This window comes from Salmo salar, chromosome ssa01 (assembly GCF_905237065.1).
Source record: "Salmo salar chromosome ssa01, Ssal_v3.1, whole genome shotgun sequence".
Classification (NCBI taxonomy): domain Eukaryota; kingdom Metazoa; phylum Chordata; class Actinopteri; order Salmoniformes; family Salmonidae; genus Salmo; species Salmo salar.
The window spans coordinates 153,924,811-153,941,524 of record NC_059442.1 but is presented as its reverse complement, the minus strand read 5'-3'; the positions used below and the strand labels follow the sequence as shown (position 1 = coordinate 153,941,524).

The window sequence follows — 16,714 nt, the reverse complement described above, 5'->3', positions numbered from 1 at the left end:
ACAACCCTATAACAGAATTACACTAATAAAGGCCTAACACACACATACACACACACACACAGCAGAACAGACAGTACTTTCCAATGGCTATCGGACTTTTGGATCTCAACTGTCTGGCTGTTGCTAGAATTACCCACTTTGAACCAATTATGTGAATTGCTTGGACTTTTGTGGAAATGATGAGAATCGAACCTGAGCTGTTTTCTTTCAAATGCAGGAATGAGTTGAAAGAAGAATGCATCCCTTTATTCACAGACACAAACTATAATTCCATGGCATCATCAGTGAACTCAATGACCCAGAAAGCTTTGCCAGAAAAGTTGTCGCTCAGCCACAGAGAAATACTTTCATACAAGCTTTGAGGCCTACTTATGCAAAGTATTGTATGCCTCCATCCAAATTCAACATGACAACCAAAATGATAACAAACAAATTACTCATGAAAATAAACTTCAAGCCATTGCCTTAGAAACATGAAAAACTATATCTAACTATTAGCTCCAATATTTTCTGGAAGCAAAAACACATGAATCATTGAGAGATTTAAGGAACAGCCTCCAGTGATTTTATCAACATGATATGTTCTTGGTTAGGGGATATGATTTAGAAAACCCTCTTGCTTTGGGTTTATATGTTTTTTGAGGAAAGGAACTATATTGATGTTATTAATCAACTTGTGTTGCTCAGAAAAAAATGGCCTTCTGTTCTTGAAGGAGAAATGAATAGTGGTAATACACCAACCATGTTGCTATGGGCTCTAATGACCAGTCAAACACCATGCAGTCAGACTTGTACACAGACAAAACTTGCCAGGAGATCCAACCTCCAGTGAAAAATCTTTGGAACTTGCTTCCAATGTCTCCATGGCAACCAATTCCTGTCCCAGTTTTGAGTGGGTGTGGGATTGGTTGTCCTTCCCTGGCCTGATACTACCCCTGACATTATAGGAGGAGACATAGAGCCCACCTGCCAGGGGATGAAGGAGCACACAGACTCCCCTTTCACCTCATTCTCAAATAGAAAAGATTCCCACACTGTAAATGTACCATTCTGTATTGTTCAACCTCATTTTGTTCCATCTATAGCAGCTCTGTAAGCAGGTGTAATTCCCTCTGTGGTTGCTGTCCTGCCCTAGGTCCGAGCAAACTAACTGTAGTGATGCTGAGTGAGCAGATGTCTGTCTGTCTGTCTGTCTGTCTGTCTGTCTGTCTGTCTGTCTGTCTGTCTGTCTGTCTGTCTGTCTGTCTGTCTGTCTGTCTGTCTGTCTGTCTGTCTGTCTGTCTGTCTGTCTGTCTGTCTGTCTGTCTTTCCAACCATCATCACCCCCCAACTCCCCTGCACATTTTCTCACCTAATAAAGAAAAATAGAATGGCTCCAACTGAAGTAGTGAGGTTTCTGGAGTGAGGTTAGCTACCAGGGAAGATAATCATGCGATTTCCCCCTAAAATGCTTCATTCAGTAGTTCTGCTGCCCAGGCTGTGGCTAGGATTGAGGCTAGGGCTGACTGGGGATGGGGATTGGGGTTGGAAAGGATGACTCATAGCATTGCTTTCCATGCTCAATCATTATAATACCCCTTAATAGAGAACAGTACTGCTATCCTGGAGAGCTGAATAGTGAATACCCAATGATTTTGGCTGGAAAAAAGCTACAGTGAGAAGTAGTCTATACCACTTATGGTCTTACAGTGTATACAGCACAGACGGTGAGTGAAAACAGGCATAGGCTCTGACACTACCAACTGCAAGAAAAGGGTGGCAAGTATCCTAGTGGTCAACTGCGGTGAGCCAGTAACCAAAAGGCTGCTGGTTCAAATCCCCAAGCCAACTAGGTGAAAAATATGTCAACATGCCCTTGAGCAAGGCACTTAACCATAATAGATCCTGTAAGTTTCTCTAGATAACAGTGTCTACTAAAATGTAAAAGACTGGCATGGTACCACATCTGTTGGAAGACCCACTATTGAAAATACTACAATCCCTACAACTGTTATTGGGGCTTTGGGAATTAAACCAACAGCATCTTGACTTAATTATCTGAAAGGACTCAACTTTTCACTATGAAATCAAGATAATACCCTATTTTCTCCTTTTCAATAGAGGATCATGTCCAAGCCTGAACATAGTCTCCTGTCAAATCACTGTCCTGGAAAACCTGTCTCTACAGCTTCTGTGTGAAGACGGCCAATAAGATGCCCCATGGTCCTTTGGAGCAGTCTCTCTATGAACTCTTGACAGAACAGTGTTTCCCTGTCCCTAACACGACATCAAAATATTTATGACATGAGTGGCATACAAAGGATCTCCTTCAATCTGACAGACAGAGTCAAAATTCTGACCTGGAATAATCTTTTATCAGCCATTGCATTCCGTCATCTGCACAGATATAAAAACAAGAGTGTCAGTCTTTGCTGTTGACCAGGCGTTGGATGGAGCTGGTTGGAGGCTAGGGGTCATAAACTAAACCATGAACCGTTCAACGGACCAGCCAGTTTAGTTCCACACCATAATGGCTGCATTCACAGTCTGAAGTGGATCATGAGATTGCAGGGTCACTGCTTCTCTCCACAGTCCAGCAAACTCAGATTCCTTTCCCTGCACCACGACGATAGACACACACACACGCACACACACTCTTTTCACACCACAACACCACCACTGATTGAGTAAAATGAGCTCAAAGGATTTCCCATTTTGAGGGATAAGTATATGGCCATTGAAAAACTGGAGCAGAAACTGCATTCACTCAAAAGGGACAAACAATTACTAATAATGATGGGGTTGAGATTGGGGATTGCACTCTGAACTGAACTTTCTCAATTTTGGGTTTCATGGCTGTGTTTTAATTACTTGATTGCAATGCTAAAATGCCACCAGTATGGTACCTGTGTCTGTGTTTCATCATGTTGCAGCCAGAACAGAACAGTTCCAGAGGTTTCCGTTGCAACACCAGGTTTGGAGGCCATAAACATTCTGCATCAGTTACATCAGTCAGTAACAACCTTACCCTCTTCTTCCATAACACACATGAATGACATTAGGGGTAATACGATAAAAAGGTACATACAATCTATCATGGAAACTTTCTTTTGTAGAGGAACTGTTCTGACGGTGGGCCGAAAGGATGGAAAACCGCTGTGGCCCAGCGGTGCTTGACCTTTGACCCCCATAGTAAAGTCAACCTTTACACAAAAATAACATTTAAATTACCCAGGCTGCTTTGCATGGCTCCAAACCTGGCTGCTATGAAACTCACACCAGCTCTAAAACGTCTCACCAAAGCTCACCTAATGGGACGCAGCTATTTTTCCAGCGAAAAGCCTCAACTCTAAAACCAGTAGGTACTAGAAGTATATCTTTCTTTAGAAAAATGAAACAGTGCTTTATTTCATAGTACTTTGTTCCACCAGGAGTGGGATAAAAACATCTGGAATGCATTTTTCCCCCTATTTTTTTTAGGATCAGCAGACGCCAGACGGCACAATGGAGCTTATCGGATCCAGATGTTGAACACAGTTAAACAACAAGTGCTTCTTTCTTATAATCCCCTTTTTTTATATAAAAAACAAATGGATAAAAACTAAATGTCAAACATTAGAGAAACACCATGAATCTTAAAATCACAAAAACTCCATTACCCATAGTCCTTTTCAGGCTGAAAACAACAAGCACTGTAGTCAACGTTTACATATCGAGTAGTCGTTGGCTTCGGCCCCAATCCACCCACGTTTTCATTTTACCCAGGTATTCAAGGAATGTTATTCAAGTATTTTTGATGAATAAAGCAGTTTGACATGCCTAGGGGAATGTTCCTATTGACACAGACCGTTCAAAAACCTTTTCTTAATGAATGATAACAAACCAGGAGAAACATGTTGAAGCTTTGAGAAAAGGTCCCATTGATTCCGGTGGGTGACTTGGTGGAAACGTGAACTTCTCTTTAATCTGTTTGCCCCACACAAAAATAAACATTTTGGGAGCAAAGCCTCTGAGAAGCAGCCACATGGCTAATATAACAACAACTTTCACAAGAAAGCTAAATAAAGCTGCCCTCATCAAGGTCAGGGAATAAAGCTCTTTAAAACAAGCATTGTTAAGCGAGAGATCGAGACAGACCCAGATATCTGCACTTTGGCAAAATATCAGTTTTCTTAAAGTCAGTTATTTATCATCCATGTTTTAACCATTAAATCACATTCGGTCATCTTTGTGTTTAGTTCTTGAAAATGTCATCAAAGCCAGAATGAAGAACGGGCATGGTGTTCCAAAGCAAAGCATTCCAGACTTTTTTGTTTCAGGAAATCATGTCACGCAAGTTCGATAAGGTACCCACAATGCACCTCTCTCTCTTTCTCTGTCCCTCCTGTCCTGAACAGCCAGTGACTCACCAGGGGTGAGTTTTCAAAAAAAACATAAAGATCATCTTTTGGACTAGTAGGCAATGGATGAATGATGATCTATCTGCTAAAGATCTTACGTTAACAGCAAGGTCATTCCTTTCCCAAGGGCTCTGAAACTGTAAACCTAGCAGCGCTGGTCACCTGAAGGTAATGATCCTCAAACTTTAACCTCTGACCCCATCCATCACACCTAGGAAACCCATCTCCTATTGGTTCCTGTCATTACCAGACTTTCACTCTGTACTCCTCTCATTTTTGTCAAGAGAAGATAACCAAGTCATAAATAAACACTGAACTGAGGTTACACTTGGGTTTGAAGATGTTTTTGTCATTATATATCTGATTCTAGTACAGTTAAAATTAATTCATCATTGAGACCTCGATCTTGACAGTTTTGAGGGTAAAAACTGTTCTGTTTTGTTCTCTCCTTTTCATTATCAACATCTTTTATGAGGTTTGGCATGGGACTATATGTTTGTTCAAAGTTCTGGGACAATGAAATGTTGTATAAAACCCCTACACAATAAAATGTAATTGTAATGAGTTGAGACTTGTGTAAAAAAATATATAGAATCAAATTTGGAAAGGGAATGGAGAACAAGACATATGGATGTAAATATATTTATATAGATACAAATATTTCTCAACAAAAGAGTAGCCAATAACAGCAAATGCTACTAAACAATAACCACATGAAACAACACAGCCCATATTAATTATCTGTATTGATACACCATCCAAAATGTAATTAATAACTTCACCATGCTCAAAGGCATATTCAATGTCTGCTTTATTTTACCCATCTACCAGGTGTCCTTCTTTGCGAGGCACCGGAAAACCTCCCTGGTCTTTGTGGTTGAATCTGTGTTTGAAATTCACTGTTCAACTGAGACCTTACATATACTGTTTGTATGTGTGGGGTACAGCGATGAGGTAGTCATTCAAAAATCATGTTAAACACTTATTGCACACAGAGTGAGTCCATGCAACTTATTAAGCATATTTTTACTCCTGAACTTATTTAGGCTTGCCATAACAAATGTATTGAATACTTATTGACTCAAGACATTTCAGCTTTTCAATTTTAATTGACTTGTAAAAATGTCTAAAAACATTTAAATATTTCCACTTTGACATGATGCAGTATTGTCTGTAGGCCAGTGACACAAAATCTAAATTTAATACATTTTAGATTCAGGTTGTAACACAACAAAATGTGGGAAAAGTCAAGGGTGTGAATACTTTCTGAAGGCACTATATGTTAGTGATAGCATGTGACTTGATGAAAAACATGAACTACATTGCAAACAATCATGTATGAGTTAACGTGTTCTGTACAGAATGCCTACTAATAAAGTGTTTCATATCACATGTCAAATAAAAACTGTTTCCTTTAGATAAATGCAGTGGAGAATTGTGCCTTGCCTTCTTGGAGCTACTCCAAAAGTGTGTTGATAACTGGAATACCATTAATCAACACATTGCAATTCATTTGTTACATTGTGTTGAAAACATTCAAATTAACCCCAAAGTAGGCTGATAGGCCTTCATTCTGCCTAGTAGTTGATGATGCATGTCTACTGAACAGAGAGAGACATCTAGAATCCTGTAGTCTAGACAGAATATGATGCAGAATTTCTACTGTGTACAGTACAAGTCAAAGGTTTGGCCACACTTACTCATTCAAGGGTTTTCTTTATTATTACAATTTTCTACATTGTAGAATAATAGTGAAGACAGCAAAACTATGCAATAACACATATAGAATCATGTAGTAACCAAAAAAAGAGTTAAACAAAATATATTTTATATTTGAGATTCTTCAAAGTAGCCACCATTTGCCTTGATGACAGCTTTGCACACTCTTGGCATTCTCTCAACCAGGTTCATGAGTTAGTCACCTGGAATGCATTTCAATTAACAGATGTCCCTTGTTAAAACTTCTTATGGATGAGGGGCTAGTTTGGATGAGTAGTTTGGATGAATAAGGTGCCCAGAGTAAACTGCCTGCTACTCAGGCCCAGAGGCTAAGATATGCATACTATTAGTAGATTTGGATAGAAAACACTCTGAAGTTTGTAAAACTGTTTGAATGATGTCTGTGAGTATAACAGAACTCATATGGCAGGCAAAAACCTGAGAAAAAAATCCAACCAGGAAGTGAGAAATCTGAGGTTTGTAGTTTTTCAAGTCTTGGCCTATCCAATATACAGTGTCTGTGGGGTCATATTGCACTTACTAAGGCTTCCACTAGATGGCAACAGTCTTTAGAACCTTGTTTGAGGCTTCTACTGTGAAGTGGACGAGAATAAGAGCTGATTGAGTGAGAGGTCTGCCAGCAGGGCATGAGCTTCAGACATGCGCACGCCAGTGATTGGCAGCTGAGTTCCATTGCATTTCTAAAGACAAAGGAATTCTCCGGTTGAAACCTTATTGCAGATTTATGATGAAAAACATCCGAAAGATTGATTCTATACATCGTTTGACATGTTTCTACGAACTGTAATGGAATTTTTGGAGTTTTTGTCTGGCCTGCGCGTCGTGAATTTGTATTTGTGAACTGAAGGCGCGAACAAAAAGGAGGTATTTGGACATAAAGGATGGACTTTATTGAACAAAACAAACATTTATTGTGGAACTGGGATTCCTGGGAGTGCATTCTGATGAAGATCATCAAAGGTAAGTGAATATTTATAATGCTATTTCTGACTTCTGTTGACTCCAACATGGCGGATATATGTATGGCTTGTTTTTGTGTCTGAGTGCCGTACTCAGATTATTGCATGGTGTGCTTTTTCGGTAAAGCTTTTTTGAAATCTGACACAGCGGTTGCATTAAGGAGAAGTTTATCTAAAGTTCCATGCATAACACTTGTATTTTCATCAACATTTATGATGAGTATTTCTGTAAATTGATGTGGCTCTCTGCAAAATCACCGGTTGTTTTGGAAGCAAAACATTACTGAACGTAACGCGTCAATGTAAACTGAGATTTTTGGATATAAATATGAACTTTATCGAACAAAACATAGATGTATTGTGTAACATGAAGTCCTATGAGTGTCATCTGATGAAGATCATCAAAGGTTAGTGATTAATTCTCTCTCTATTTCTGCTTTTTGTGACTCCTCTCTTTGGCTGGAAAAAATGGCTGTGTTTTTCTGTGACTAGTTGCTGACCTAACATAATCGTTTGGTGTGCTTTCGCTGTAAAGCCTTTTTGAAATCGGACACTGTGGTGGGATTAACAACAAGTTTATCTTTAAAATGGTGTAAAATACTTGTATGTTTGAGGAATTTTAATTATGAGATTGCTGTTGTTTGAATTTGGCGCCCTGCACTTTCACTGGCTGTTGTCATATCGATCCCGTTAACGGGATTCCAGCCATAAGAAGTTAAAAGTTAATTTATGCAATGTCTTTCCTTTTTAATGCATTTGAACCAATCAGTTGTGTTGTGACAAGGTAGGGGTGGTATACAGAAGATAGCCCTATATGGTAAAAGACCAAGTCCATATTATGGCAAGAACAGCTCAAATAAGCAAAAAGTCCATAATTATTTTAAGACATGAAGGTCAGTCAATATGGAACATTTCAAGAACTTTGAAAGTGTCTTCAAATGCAGTTGCAAAAACCATCAAGCGCTGTAAGGGTCGATGCTGGAGACGAGAAGCAAGTACAGGGAGTGAACATTTAATTAGCATGTACATGGAACAGGACAGGACAGCGTCTGGACATAAACACATAACGACATTAATGCAGACACAGTGAAAAAACGGGGAAGCAGACAGTTATAGACCGGGAAATCAACAAAGGGAAGTAGTCCAGGTGAGTCCAATGAGCACTGCTGCGTGTAATGATGGTGACAGGTGTGCGTAATGAAGGACAAGCTCTCCCTCGAGCGCCAAAGAGGGAGAGCGGGCGTGAGAGCAGGAGTGACAGTACCCCCCCTCTAGGGGCGCCACCCAGCGTCCCCCCTGGGTGAGCCTGACGGGCTGACCGAGGCATGGGCGCTGGACAAGCCGGCTGGGGCGTAGAAGCTCGACGACCCGGCAGAGGCGTGGGAGCCTGGCGAGCCAGCTCAGGCGGGGGAGCCTGACGATCCGGCTGAGGCGTGAAAGGCCAATAATCCCGCTGAGGTGTGGGAGCCCGACGAACCGTCTGAGGCGTGGGAGCCTGATGAGCCGGCTGAAGCATGACGTGGGGTGGGCGCCTACCGAGCCCACCGTGGCAAGACGACCTCTCGAGCCAGCTAAGGCGTGGAAGACCGATGAGCTAGTTGAGGCACCCCCGGTTCCCTCGGCGATAGCACCCAGACCCGACGTCACCAACCAAAACTCCCTGATGCTTCTTTTAGTGGTGTCTGCATTCTGTAAGGGTTGACGCTGGAGACGAGAAGCAAGTACAGGGAGTGAACATTTAATTAGCACGGACATGGAACAGGACAGGACAGCGTCTGGACATAAACACATAGCGACATTAATGCAGACACAGGGAACAAACGGGGAAGGAGACAGTTATAGACCGGGCAATCAACAAAGGGAAGTAGTCCAGGTGAGTCCAATGAGCACTGCTGCGCGTAATGATGGTGACAGGTGCGCGTAATGTAGGACAGCCTGATGCCAGAAAGGGAGAGCGGGAGCAGACGTGACAAAGCACTATAATAATGAAACTGGCTCTCATGAGGACTGCCACAGGAAAGGAAAACCAAGAGTTACCTCTGCTGCAGAGGATAAGATCATTAGAGTTACCAGCCTCAGAAATTGTAGCCCAAATAAATGCTTCACAGAGTTCAAGTAACATACACATCTCAACATTAACTGTTCAGAGGAGACTGCATGAAACAGGCCTTCAGGATCAAATTGCTGCAAAGAAACCACTACTAAAGGACACCAATAAGAAGAAGAGAATTGCTAGGGCAAAGAAACATGAGCAATGAACATTAGACCGGTGGAAATCTGTCCATTGGTCGGATGGTTCCAACCGCCATGTCTTTGTGAGATGCAGAATAGGTGAACGGATGATCTCTGCATGTGTGGTTCCAACGGTGAAGCATGGAGGAAGAGGTGTGATGATGTGGGGTGCTTTACTGGCGACATTGACAGGGATTTATTTCGAATTCAAGGCACACTTAACCTGTTGGGGCTAGGGGGCAGTATTTTCACGGCTGGATAAAAAAACATACCCGATTTAATCTGGTTACTAATCCTACCCAGTAACTAGAATATGCATATACTTATTATATATGGATAGAAAACACCCTAAAGTTTCTAAAACTGTTTGAATGGTGTCTGTGAGTATAACAGAACTCATTTGGCAGGCAAAACCCTGAGACATTTTCTGACAGGAAGTGGATACCTGATGTGTTGAATGACCTTTAAGCCTATGCCATTGAAACACACAGGGGTTGATTAATGATTTGGCACTTCCTATTGCTTCCACTAGATGTCACCAGCCTTTACAAAGTGTTTTGAGTCTTTTACTGTGAGATCTGACCGAACAAGAGCCATGGAACGGTGATGGCCGATTAGACTCTGGCGCGCGACTTCATGTTGGGTACCCTCGTTTCAATACGTTATAAAAGAGAATGCATTCGTCCACCTTGAATATTATTCATGTTCTGGTTAAAAAAGGCACTAATGATTTATGCTATACAACGTTTGACATGTTTGAACGAACGTAAATATATTTTTTCCCCTCGTTCATGACGAGAAGTCTGGCTGGCTTAGATCATGTGCTAAACAACACGGAGCTTTTTGGACATAAATGATGAGCTTTTTTGAACAAAACTACATTCGTTATGGACCTGGGATTCCTGGAAGTGACATCTGATGAAGAGAATCAAAGGTGATGAATTATTTACATAGTATTTTCGATTTTAGATCTCTCCAACATGGCCGTTTGTCTGTATAGCAAAGCGTATTTTTCTGGGCGCAGTGCTCAGATTATTGCAAAGTGTGATTTCCCAGTAAGGTTATTTTTAAATCTGGCAAGTTGATTGCGTTCAAGAGATGTAAATCTATAATTCTTTAAATGACAATATAATATTTTACCAATGTCTTCTAATTTTAATTATTTAATTTGTGGTGCTGACTTGACTGCCGGTTATTGGAGGGAAACGATTTCCTGAACATCAACGCCATAGTAAACCGCTATTTTTGGATATAAATATGAACTTGATAGAACTAAAAATGCATTTATTGTCTAACATAATGTCCTAGGAGTGTCATCTGATGGAGATTGTTAAAGGTTAGTGCATCATTTTAGCTGGTTTTATGGTTTTGGTGACGCCTGTCTTTGAATTGACAAAACATTACACACAGCTATTGTCAATGTACTCTCCTAACATAATCTAACTTTATGCTTTCGCCGTAAAACCTTTTTGAAATCGGACAACGTGGTTAGATTAAGGAGATGTTTATCTTTCAAAGGGTGTAAGATAGTTGTATGTTTGAAAAATTTGAATTTTGACATTTATTTGGTTTCAAATTTGCCGCTCTTGAAATGCACCTGCTGTTGATAGGGTGCACCACGGGTGGCACGCTAGCGTCCCACATAGCCCCAAGAAGTTAACCAGCATGGCTACCACAGAATTCTGCAGCGATACGCCATCCCATCTGGTTTACGCTTAGTGGGACTATCATTTGTTTTTCAACAGGACAATGACCCAACACACCTCCGGGATGTGTAAGGGCTATTTGACCAAGAAGGAAAGTGGAGTGCTGCATCAGATGACCTGGCCTCCACAATCACCCAACCTCAACCCAATTGAGATGGTTAAGGATGAGTTGGACTGCAGAGTGAAGGAAAAGCAGCCAACAAGTGCTCAGCATATGCGGGAACTCATTCAAGACTGTTGGAAAAGCATTCCAGGTGAAGCTGGTTGAGAGAATGCCAAGAGTGTGCAAAGCTGTCATCAAGGCAAAGGGTGGCTACTTTGAAGAATCTAAAATATCAAATATCCTTGGATTTGTTTAACGCTTTTTTGGTTACTACATGATTCCATATGTGTTATTTCATCATTTTCATATCTGTAGAAAAATTTTAAAATTAAGAAAAACCCTTGAATGAGTAGGTGTGTCCAAACTTCTGATTGGTACTGTAGGTGAAGTCTAGCCTGGTCCCAAATATGTTTGTGCTGTTTTGCCAACTCCTAAGGCAATGAGTTGGCAAGACAGCACAAAGGGATCTGAAACAGCGCTAGGTGATGATTAATAAGCCTGATCAGAACCAGAGGTGCTACGGAAGTCTATACACTCTTAGAAAAAAAGTGCTATCTAGAACCTTAAAGTCCCCATGGGAGAACCCTTTGAAGAACCCTTTTTGGTAGCAGGTAGAACCATTTTTTGTTTCCATGTAGAAATCGTTCTAGAGGATTCTACATGGAACCCAAAAGGGTTCTACCTGGAACCAAAAAGGGTTCTACCTGGTGCTTCTGAAGTCATTCTCAGCCCTGAAGCCTGGGGCTGGAGAGGGTCATCTGGTTTGGATCAGGATAATAAGTCCTTTACTGCTGAACTCTCTGGAGAACCTGGCCTCATTCCTTTTAATTACCAGTTAATCATACAGTCTGTCTGCCCTGATGGGACACATCTTTCACAAGCTGTAAATCAAAGCTGACTGTTTTCCAATATACAGTGCATTAGGAATGTATTCAGATCCTAAATAGATGTTTGGATAAAATGAACTGGATTACATTTTAAAATGTTCGCAAATGTATTAAAAATAAAAAGCAGAAATACCTTATCTATATAAGTATTCAGACCCTTTGCTATGCGACTCGAAATTGAGCTCAGGTGCATCATGTTTCCATTGATCATCCTTGAGATGTTTATACAACTTGATTGGAGTCCACCTGTGGTAAACTCAATTAATTGGACATGATTTGGAAAGGCACACACCTGTCTATATAAGGTCCTACAGTTGACAGTGCATGTCAGAGCAAAAACCAAGTCATGAGGTTGAAGGAATTGTCCGTAGACCTCCGAAACAGGATTGTGTCAAGGTACAGATCTGGGAAAGGGTACCAAAAAAATTTCTGCAGCATTGAAGGTCCCCAAGAACACAGTGGCCTCCATCATCCTTAAATGGAAGAAGTTTGGAACCACCAAGACTCTTCCTAGAACTGGCCGCCCGGCCAAACTGAGCAATCGGGGGAGAAGAGCCTTGGTCAGGGAGGTGGCCAAGAACCCGATGGTCACTCTGGCAGAGCTCCAGAGTTCCTCTGTGGAGTTGGGAGAATCTTCCAGAAGGACAACCATCTCTGCAGCACTCCACCAATCAGGCTTTTATGGTAGAGTGGCCAGACGGAAGCCACTCCTTAGAAAAGGCACATGACAGCCCACTTGAAGTTTGCCAAAAGGCACCTAAATATTCTCAGACCATGAAGACCAAGATTCTATGGTCTGATGAAACCAAGATTGAACTCTTTGGCCTGAATGCCAAGCATTACGTCTGGATGAAACCAGGCACCTTCCCTACGGTGATGGCAGCATCATTCTGTGGGGCTGTTTTTCAGCGGCAGGGACTGGGAGACTAGTCGAGGCAAAGATGAACGGAGCAAAGTACAGAGGGATCCTTGATGAAAACCTGCTCCAGAGTGCTCAGGACCAAAGACTGGGGCAAAGGTTCACCTTCCAACAGGACAACGACCCTATGCACACAACCAAGACAACGCAGGAGTGGCTTCGGGACATGTCTCTGAATATTCTTTGAGTGGCCCAGCCAGAGCCCGGAATTGAACCCGATCTAAAATCTCTGGATAGACCTGAAAATAGTTGTGCAGCAACGCTCCCCATCCAACCTAACAGAGCTTGAGAGGATCTGCAGAGAAGAATGGGAGAAACACCCCAAATATAGATGTGCCAAGCTTGTAGCGTCATACCCAAGAAGACTTGATGTTGTAATCGCTGCCAAAGGTGCTTCAACAAAGTACTGAGTTAAAGGTCTGACTACTTGTGTAAATGTACTATAAAAATATTTAAAATATTTAAACGAGCAAAAATGTCGAAAAATCTATTTTTCTTTTGTCATTATGGGGTATTGTGTGTAGATCGATGAGGGAAACAATGTTTTTTTAATCCATTTTATAATAAGGCTGTAACGTAACAAAATGTGGAAAAAGTCAAGGGGTCTGAATACTTTCCGAAGGCACTGTATCCTAAACTGTTGACCATGTTACCTAACTTGGTGAAATGCTATGCATTTTTCCGTTGAAAGTTATTTTTGATAATATAGCTAGAAATATGTATTATGCTTATTCCCTGTCAAATAAATATTTTCATGATTGATGATTTGATTGTTGTAACACTGCTTAGGTTGACATTTGCAACAATAGCAATGTAATAAGCCTCTTGCTAGCCAATACCAATTCATAAACTCCACTCGTACTTGCATGCGTCCTGGTTTCAGGAAGTGTTGCAGCATCACAGACGATCATTTAACAAGCCTCTGGTTGTTTTCTGTTGGTCTTTAAGAGCTGATTGAAGGCAGCAGCATCAGAGTGAGTTGTACCACGCCCTTCAGTCCTAGTTAAACTCCAGTCCAACTCTCCACGTCATCTGGCATGACTGGGAACTGGGTCTGTCAATCACATACGAGCAATTAAAAGACCACACCCCCTAGATTTTTTAACCTTTACTTTACCAGGTTGCATTGAGATCAGAATACCAATTTTTCAAGGGAGATGTGTCCATTTCTCCCATAGGGAAGAAAGTTCAAGGCCAAGCCTTCATGAAGTCCAAAGGGCCATAGTCAATAATCAATCAAAGTCTGCATTCACGATTCACATGAATATGTAATTGTTTCAATCATTAGCACACGACTCAGACTCGTCTGTGCAGGCCCATACAATTTAGGTTGACTGGAAATCCCATTGTGTTACCAAATTACAGTCAAAGGGAATTTAATCCAACCCAGATCTCTAGATCTCCACCTCTCATGTTGAGGTATGTGGAAGGAACAGACCAGGCCATATGTTAATCTAACAGCCTTTTAGCGAGTGGAAGTTGCTGAGGGAAGGACAGCTCATTATAATGGCTGGAATATAAGTCAATGGTATGACTGACTGACTGGATTTTTGACTGGATGAGAGCTCCACAGTAGCCAGCATTCAAGCTGAGGCCACCTACCATGCCATGCAGGCCAGTGAGCTAATAATATATGTAGGACACTAGGCCTGATTCAAATCCCCCACATCACCCAATGCTCCTGTCCACAGCATGAACCACTTTCTTTCATCTAGCAACATGTAACTCACACAATTCATTTCCAAAAGTGATTTGAGTTCTAATAAAGGTGTTGGAAAGTAGAGTAAAGGAGCCTGATTGCAAAACCACAGCGTTGGAGCAGTTCCCTAGGCACAGCCTTTAAAACAGCTTTGGTTACAGGTGGTTTTCTCATCATAGAGAGCGTATAAAACAGACAGCTGGAGGATAGCAAGACAAATGTTTATGGGATAGTTTAAAAAGAACCTTGTAGACGATTTCACAGAGACATTATACTCTTTTGTTGAGCATTTGTGGTATGACCGTGCGCATCCCTGCCCACAATGAGATGCCAAGCGTCCGCTCCACGCTGCCACTTCAGACCGACGGCCACGCCCTCTCACGAGAGCTGCGCTCCATTCGGTTTCTCATTAAAGAAATACCCCTTTGAACTTTAAAGTCAACTGTTTCATATGTGAATATGGAGCACATTAAGCTCATGGATGTACTTGTCATCAAGTCTAAAATACCAACTAAAGCGCAAAAATATGAAACCCCCAAGAAATTACTATATTTTGTATATCATATCCACAATGCTGCATAATAGTTTTTTTCAGTTAGTCTATGAAAAATACATTTCCATGAAGTATGCCTAAAGAAGAAATAGTCTACAATCTATCGACAAGATTGAAGAAAGGTCAAATCGTTTTCCTATAGGCTATAAAAGGTGAGCTTGGTTTCCAGGTTGATCAATTCAACACTAGGCAGGGAATAAAATGTAAGGTCTATATCTTTACAGTAGTCCTATCATCCATCATAGCAATGTGTAGCCTATGTGCGCACAGCACAATACATCTTAGACACCAATAATATATGCTAAATGATGTGCATCAGAAGTAGCACTATAGATGGCGCAGGAGGACCCCATCTTTCAGAGTGCACAAATCCATCGCTGGAGGCAGAGAAGTTAAGTTTCTGGAAGAATAGTTATCTTTGGCGCTGCAAGTCCTCTATGCAGCGGGCTCTTACCAAATCGATAGACTTTATCAACACACTGAGCAATAGAGTACAAAGTATATGAACAAGCACCAGTGCCATTCTTTAAAAAGCCTTGACTGGGCCTGCGGTCATTTCAGTTTATGACACCAATATGAATGTGGACCACATTCCAGTAACCTGACAATTAAATCATGGTTTAAAAGAGGGGCGTAGAATTGACGTTGCACAATGGTATGTATGATACGGACTTGTTGCACATGAGAACATATCACTGTCTAAAGAACAGACGGGCAAAATAGTGCGCAGCAGCAGACTGCAATAGAGGATGTGGTATCTTACCTGAACTGGCTTGTGATGTGACAAAAAGTAGAAGTATCGCTAAAGTGATTTGCGAGTCCTTTATCCTCCGTTTTACTTTCCATCTTATATGTGTATCCATGGTCGCCAGTGACGTCCACGACAAAGGTGGGTTAACTTTTTAAGAGCAACTGAAAAAATACTTGTGACAACTTCTGATTAGGAGAGAACTGGTAGCCAAAGGTCCCAGAGAAAGAGAGAAGGGGAAAATAGCGTTATTTTCTCAAGCAGCCATACGTTTTGGAGTGTGGATTCATCCAGCTAGTATAACGGATGGGACACCCTCTCTCGCGCACTCGTCCTCTCCACTCCTCTTCTCGCTCCTCTGAAAAGGCTACCCTGCGCTGCTGAGCCTCCGATCAGAAGTGTTGCCCCTCTCTCAGTCGTCACTGGAGCCCTGGGAAGTCATTTAGAGGGTTAAAAGGTCCCCTAGCAGGCTGTCAGTCAGGTTGCGGACAGGCCAGGAAAGCAAATCAGAGGGCTCGACTTATAGAACAGGCCCTACAATTGGCTGTGGAATGGAGGAAAAGTTTAGTGAAACGCCCACTCTCGGTGTGCTGAAGTTTTTGCCTCCCGCAGGGCAAACCTTTCTTTGACCAAAAAATCCTCTATGAAAAGGGGCGTTAAAGCGGGAGAGACAAAAACGTTTTGGACAAGAACAGACAGATAGTTCAACAAGACTTCTAAAGATAAATGTTGTTTTCATATCCGATACATTACTTTCCATTACACCAAATGAAAAGCTATTCTAATAAT

General features: G+C 41.5%; 1 protein-coding gene across 3 annotated transcripts in view; it reads right to left on the bottom strand.

The window, feature by feature from the left end:
* LOC106568813 (collagen alpha-1(XI) chain-like) overlaps positions 1-16,362 on the bottom strand; it is a 144,430-nt gene extending 128,068 nt beyond the window's left edge. For 2 of the 3 annotated variants that reach the window (XM_014139483.2, XM_014139485.2), the window contains exon 1: positions 15,941-16,362. In XM_014139483.2, coding sequence (XP_013994958.2) covers positions 15,941-16,040 — 100 coding nt within the window. In that variant the 5' untranslated portion in view covers positions 16,041-16,362. The remainder of the gene's footprint in view (positions 1-15,940) is intronic. The other variant, XM_014139484.2, reaches the window with a different exon arrangement.
* Between the last annotated feature and the right edge of the window lie 352 nt (positions 16,363-16,714).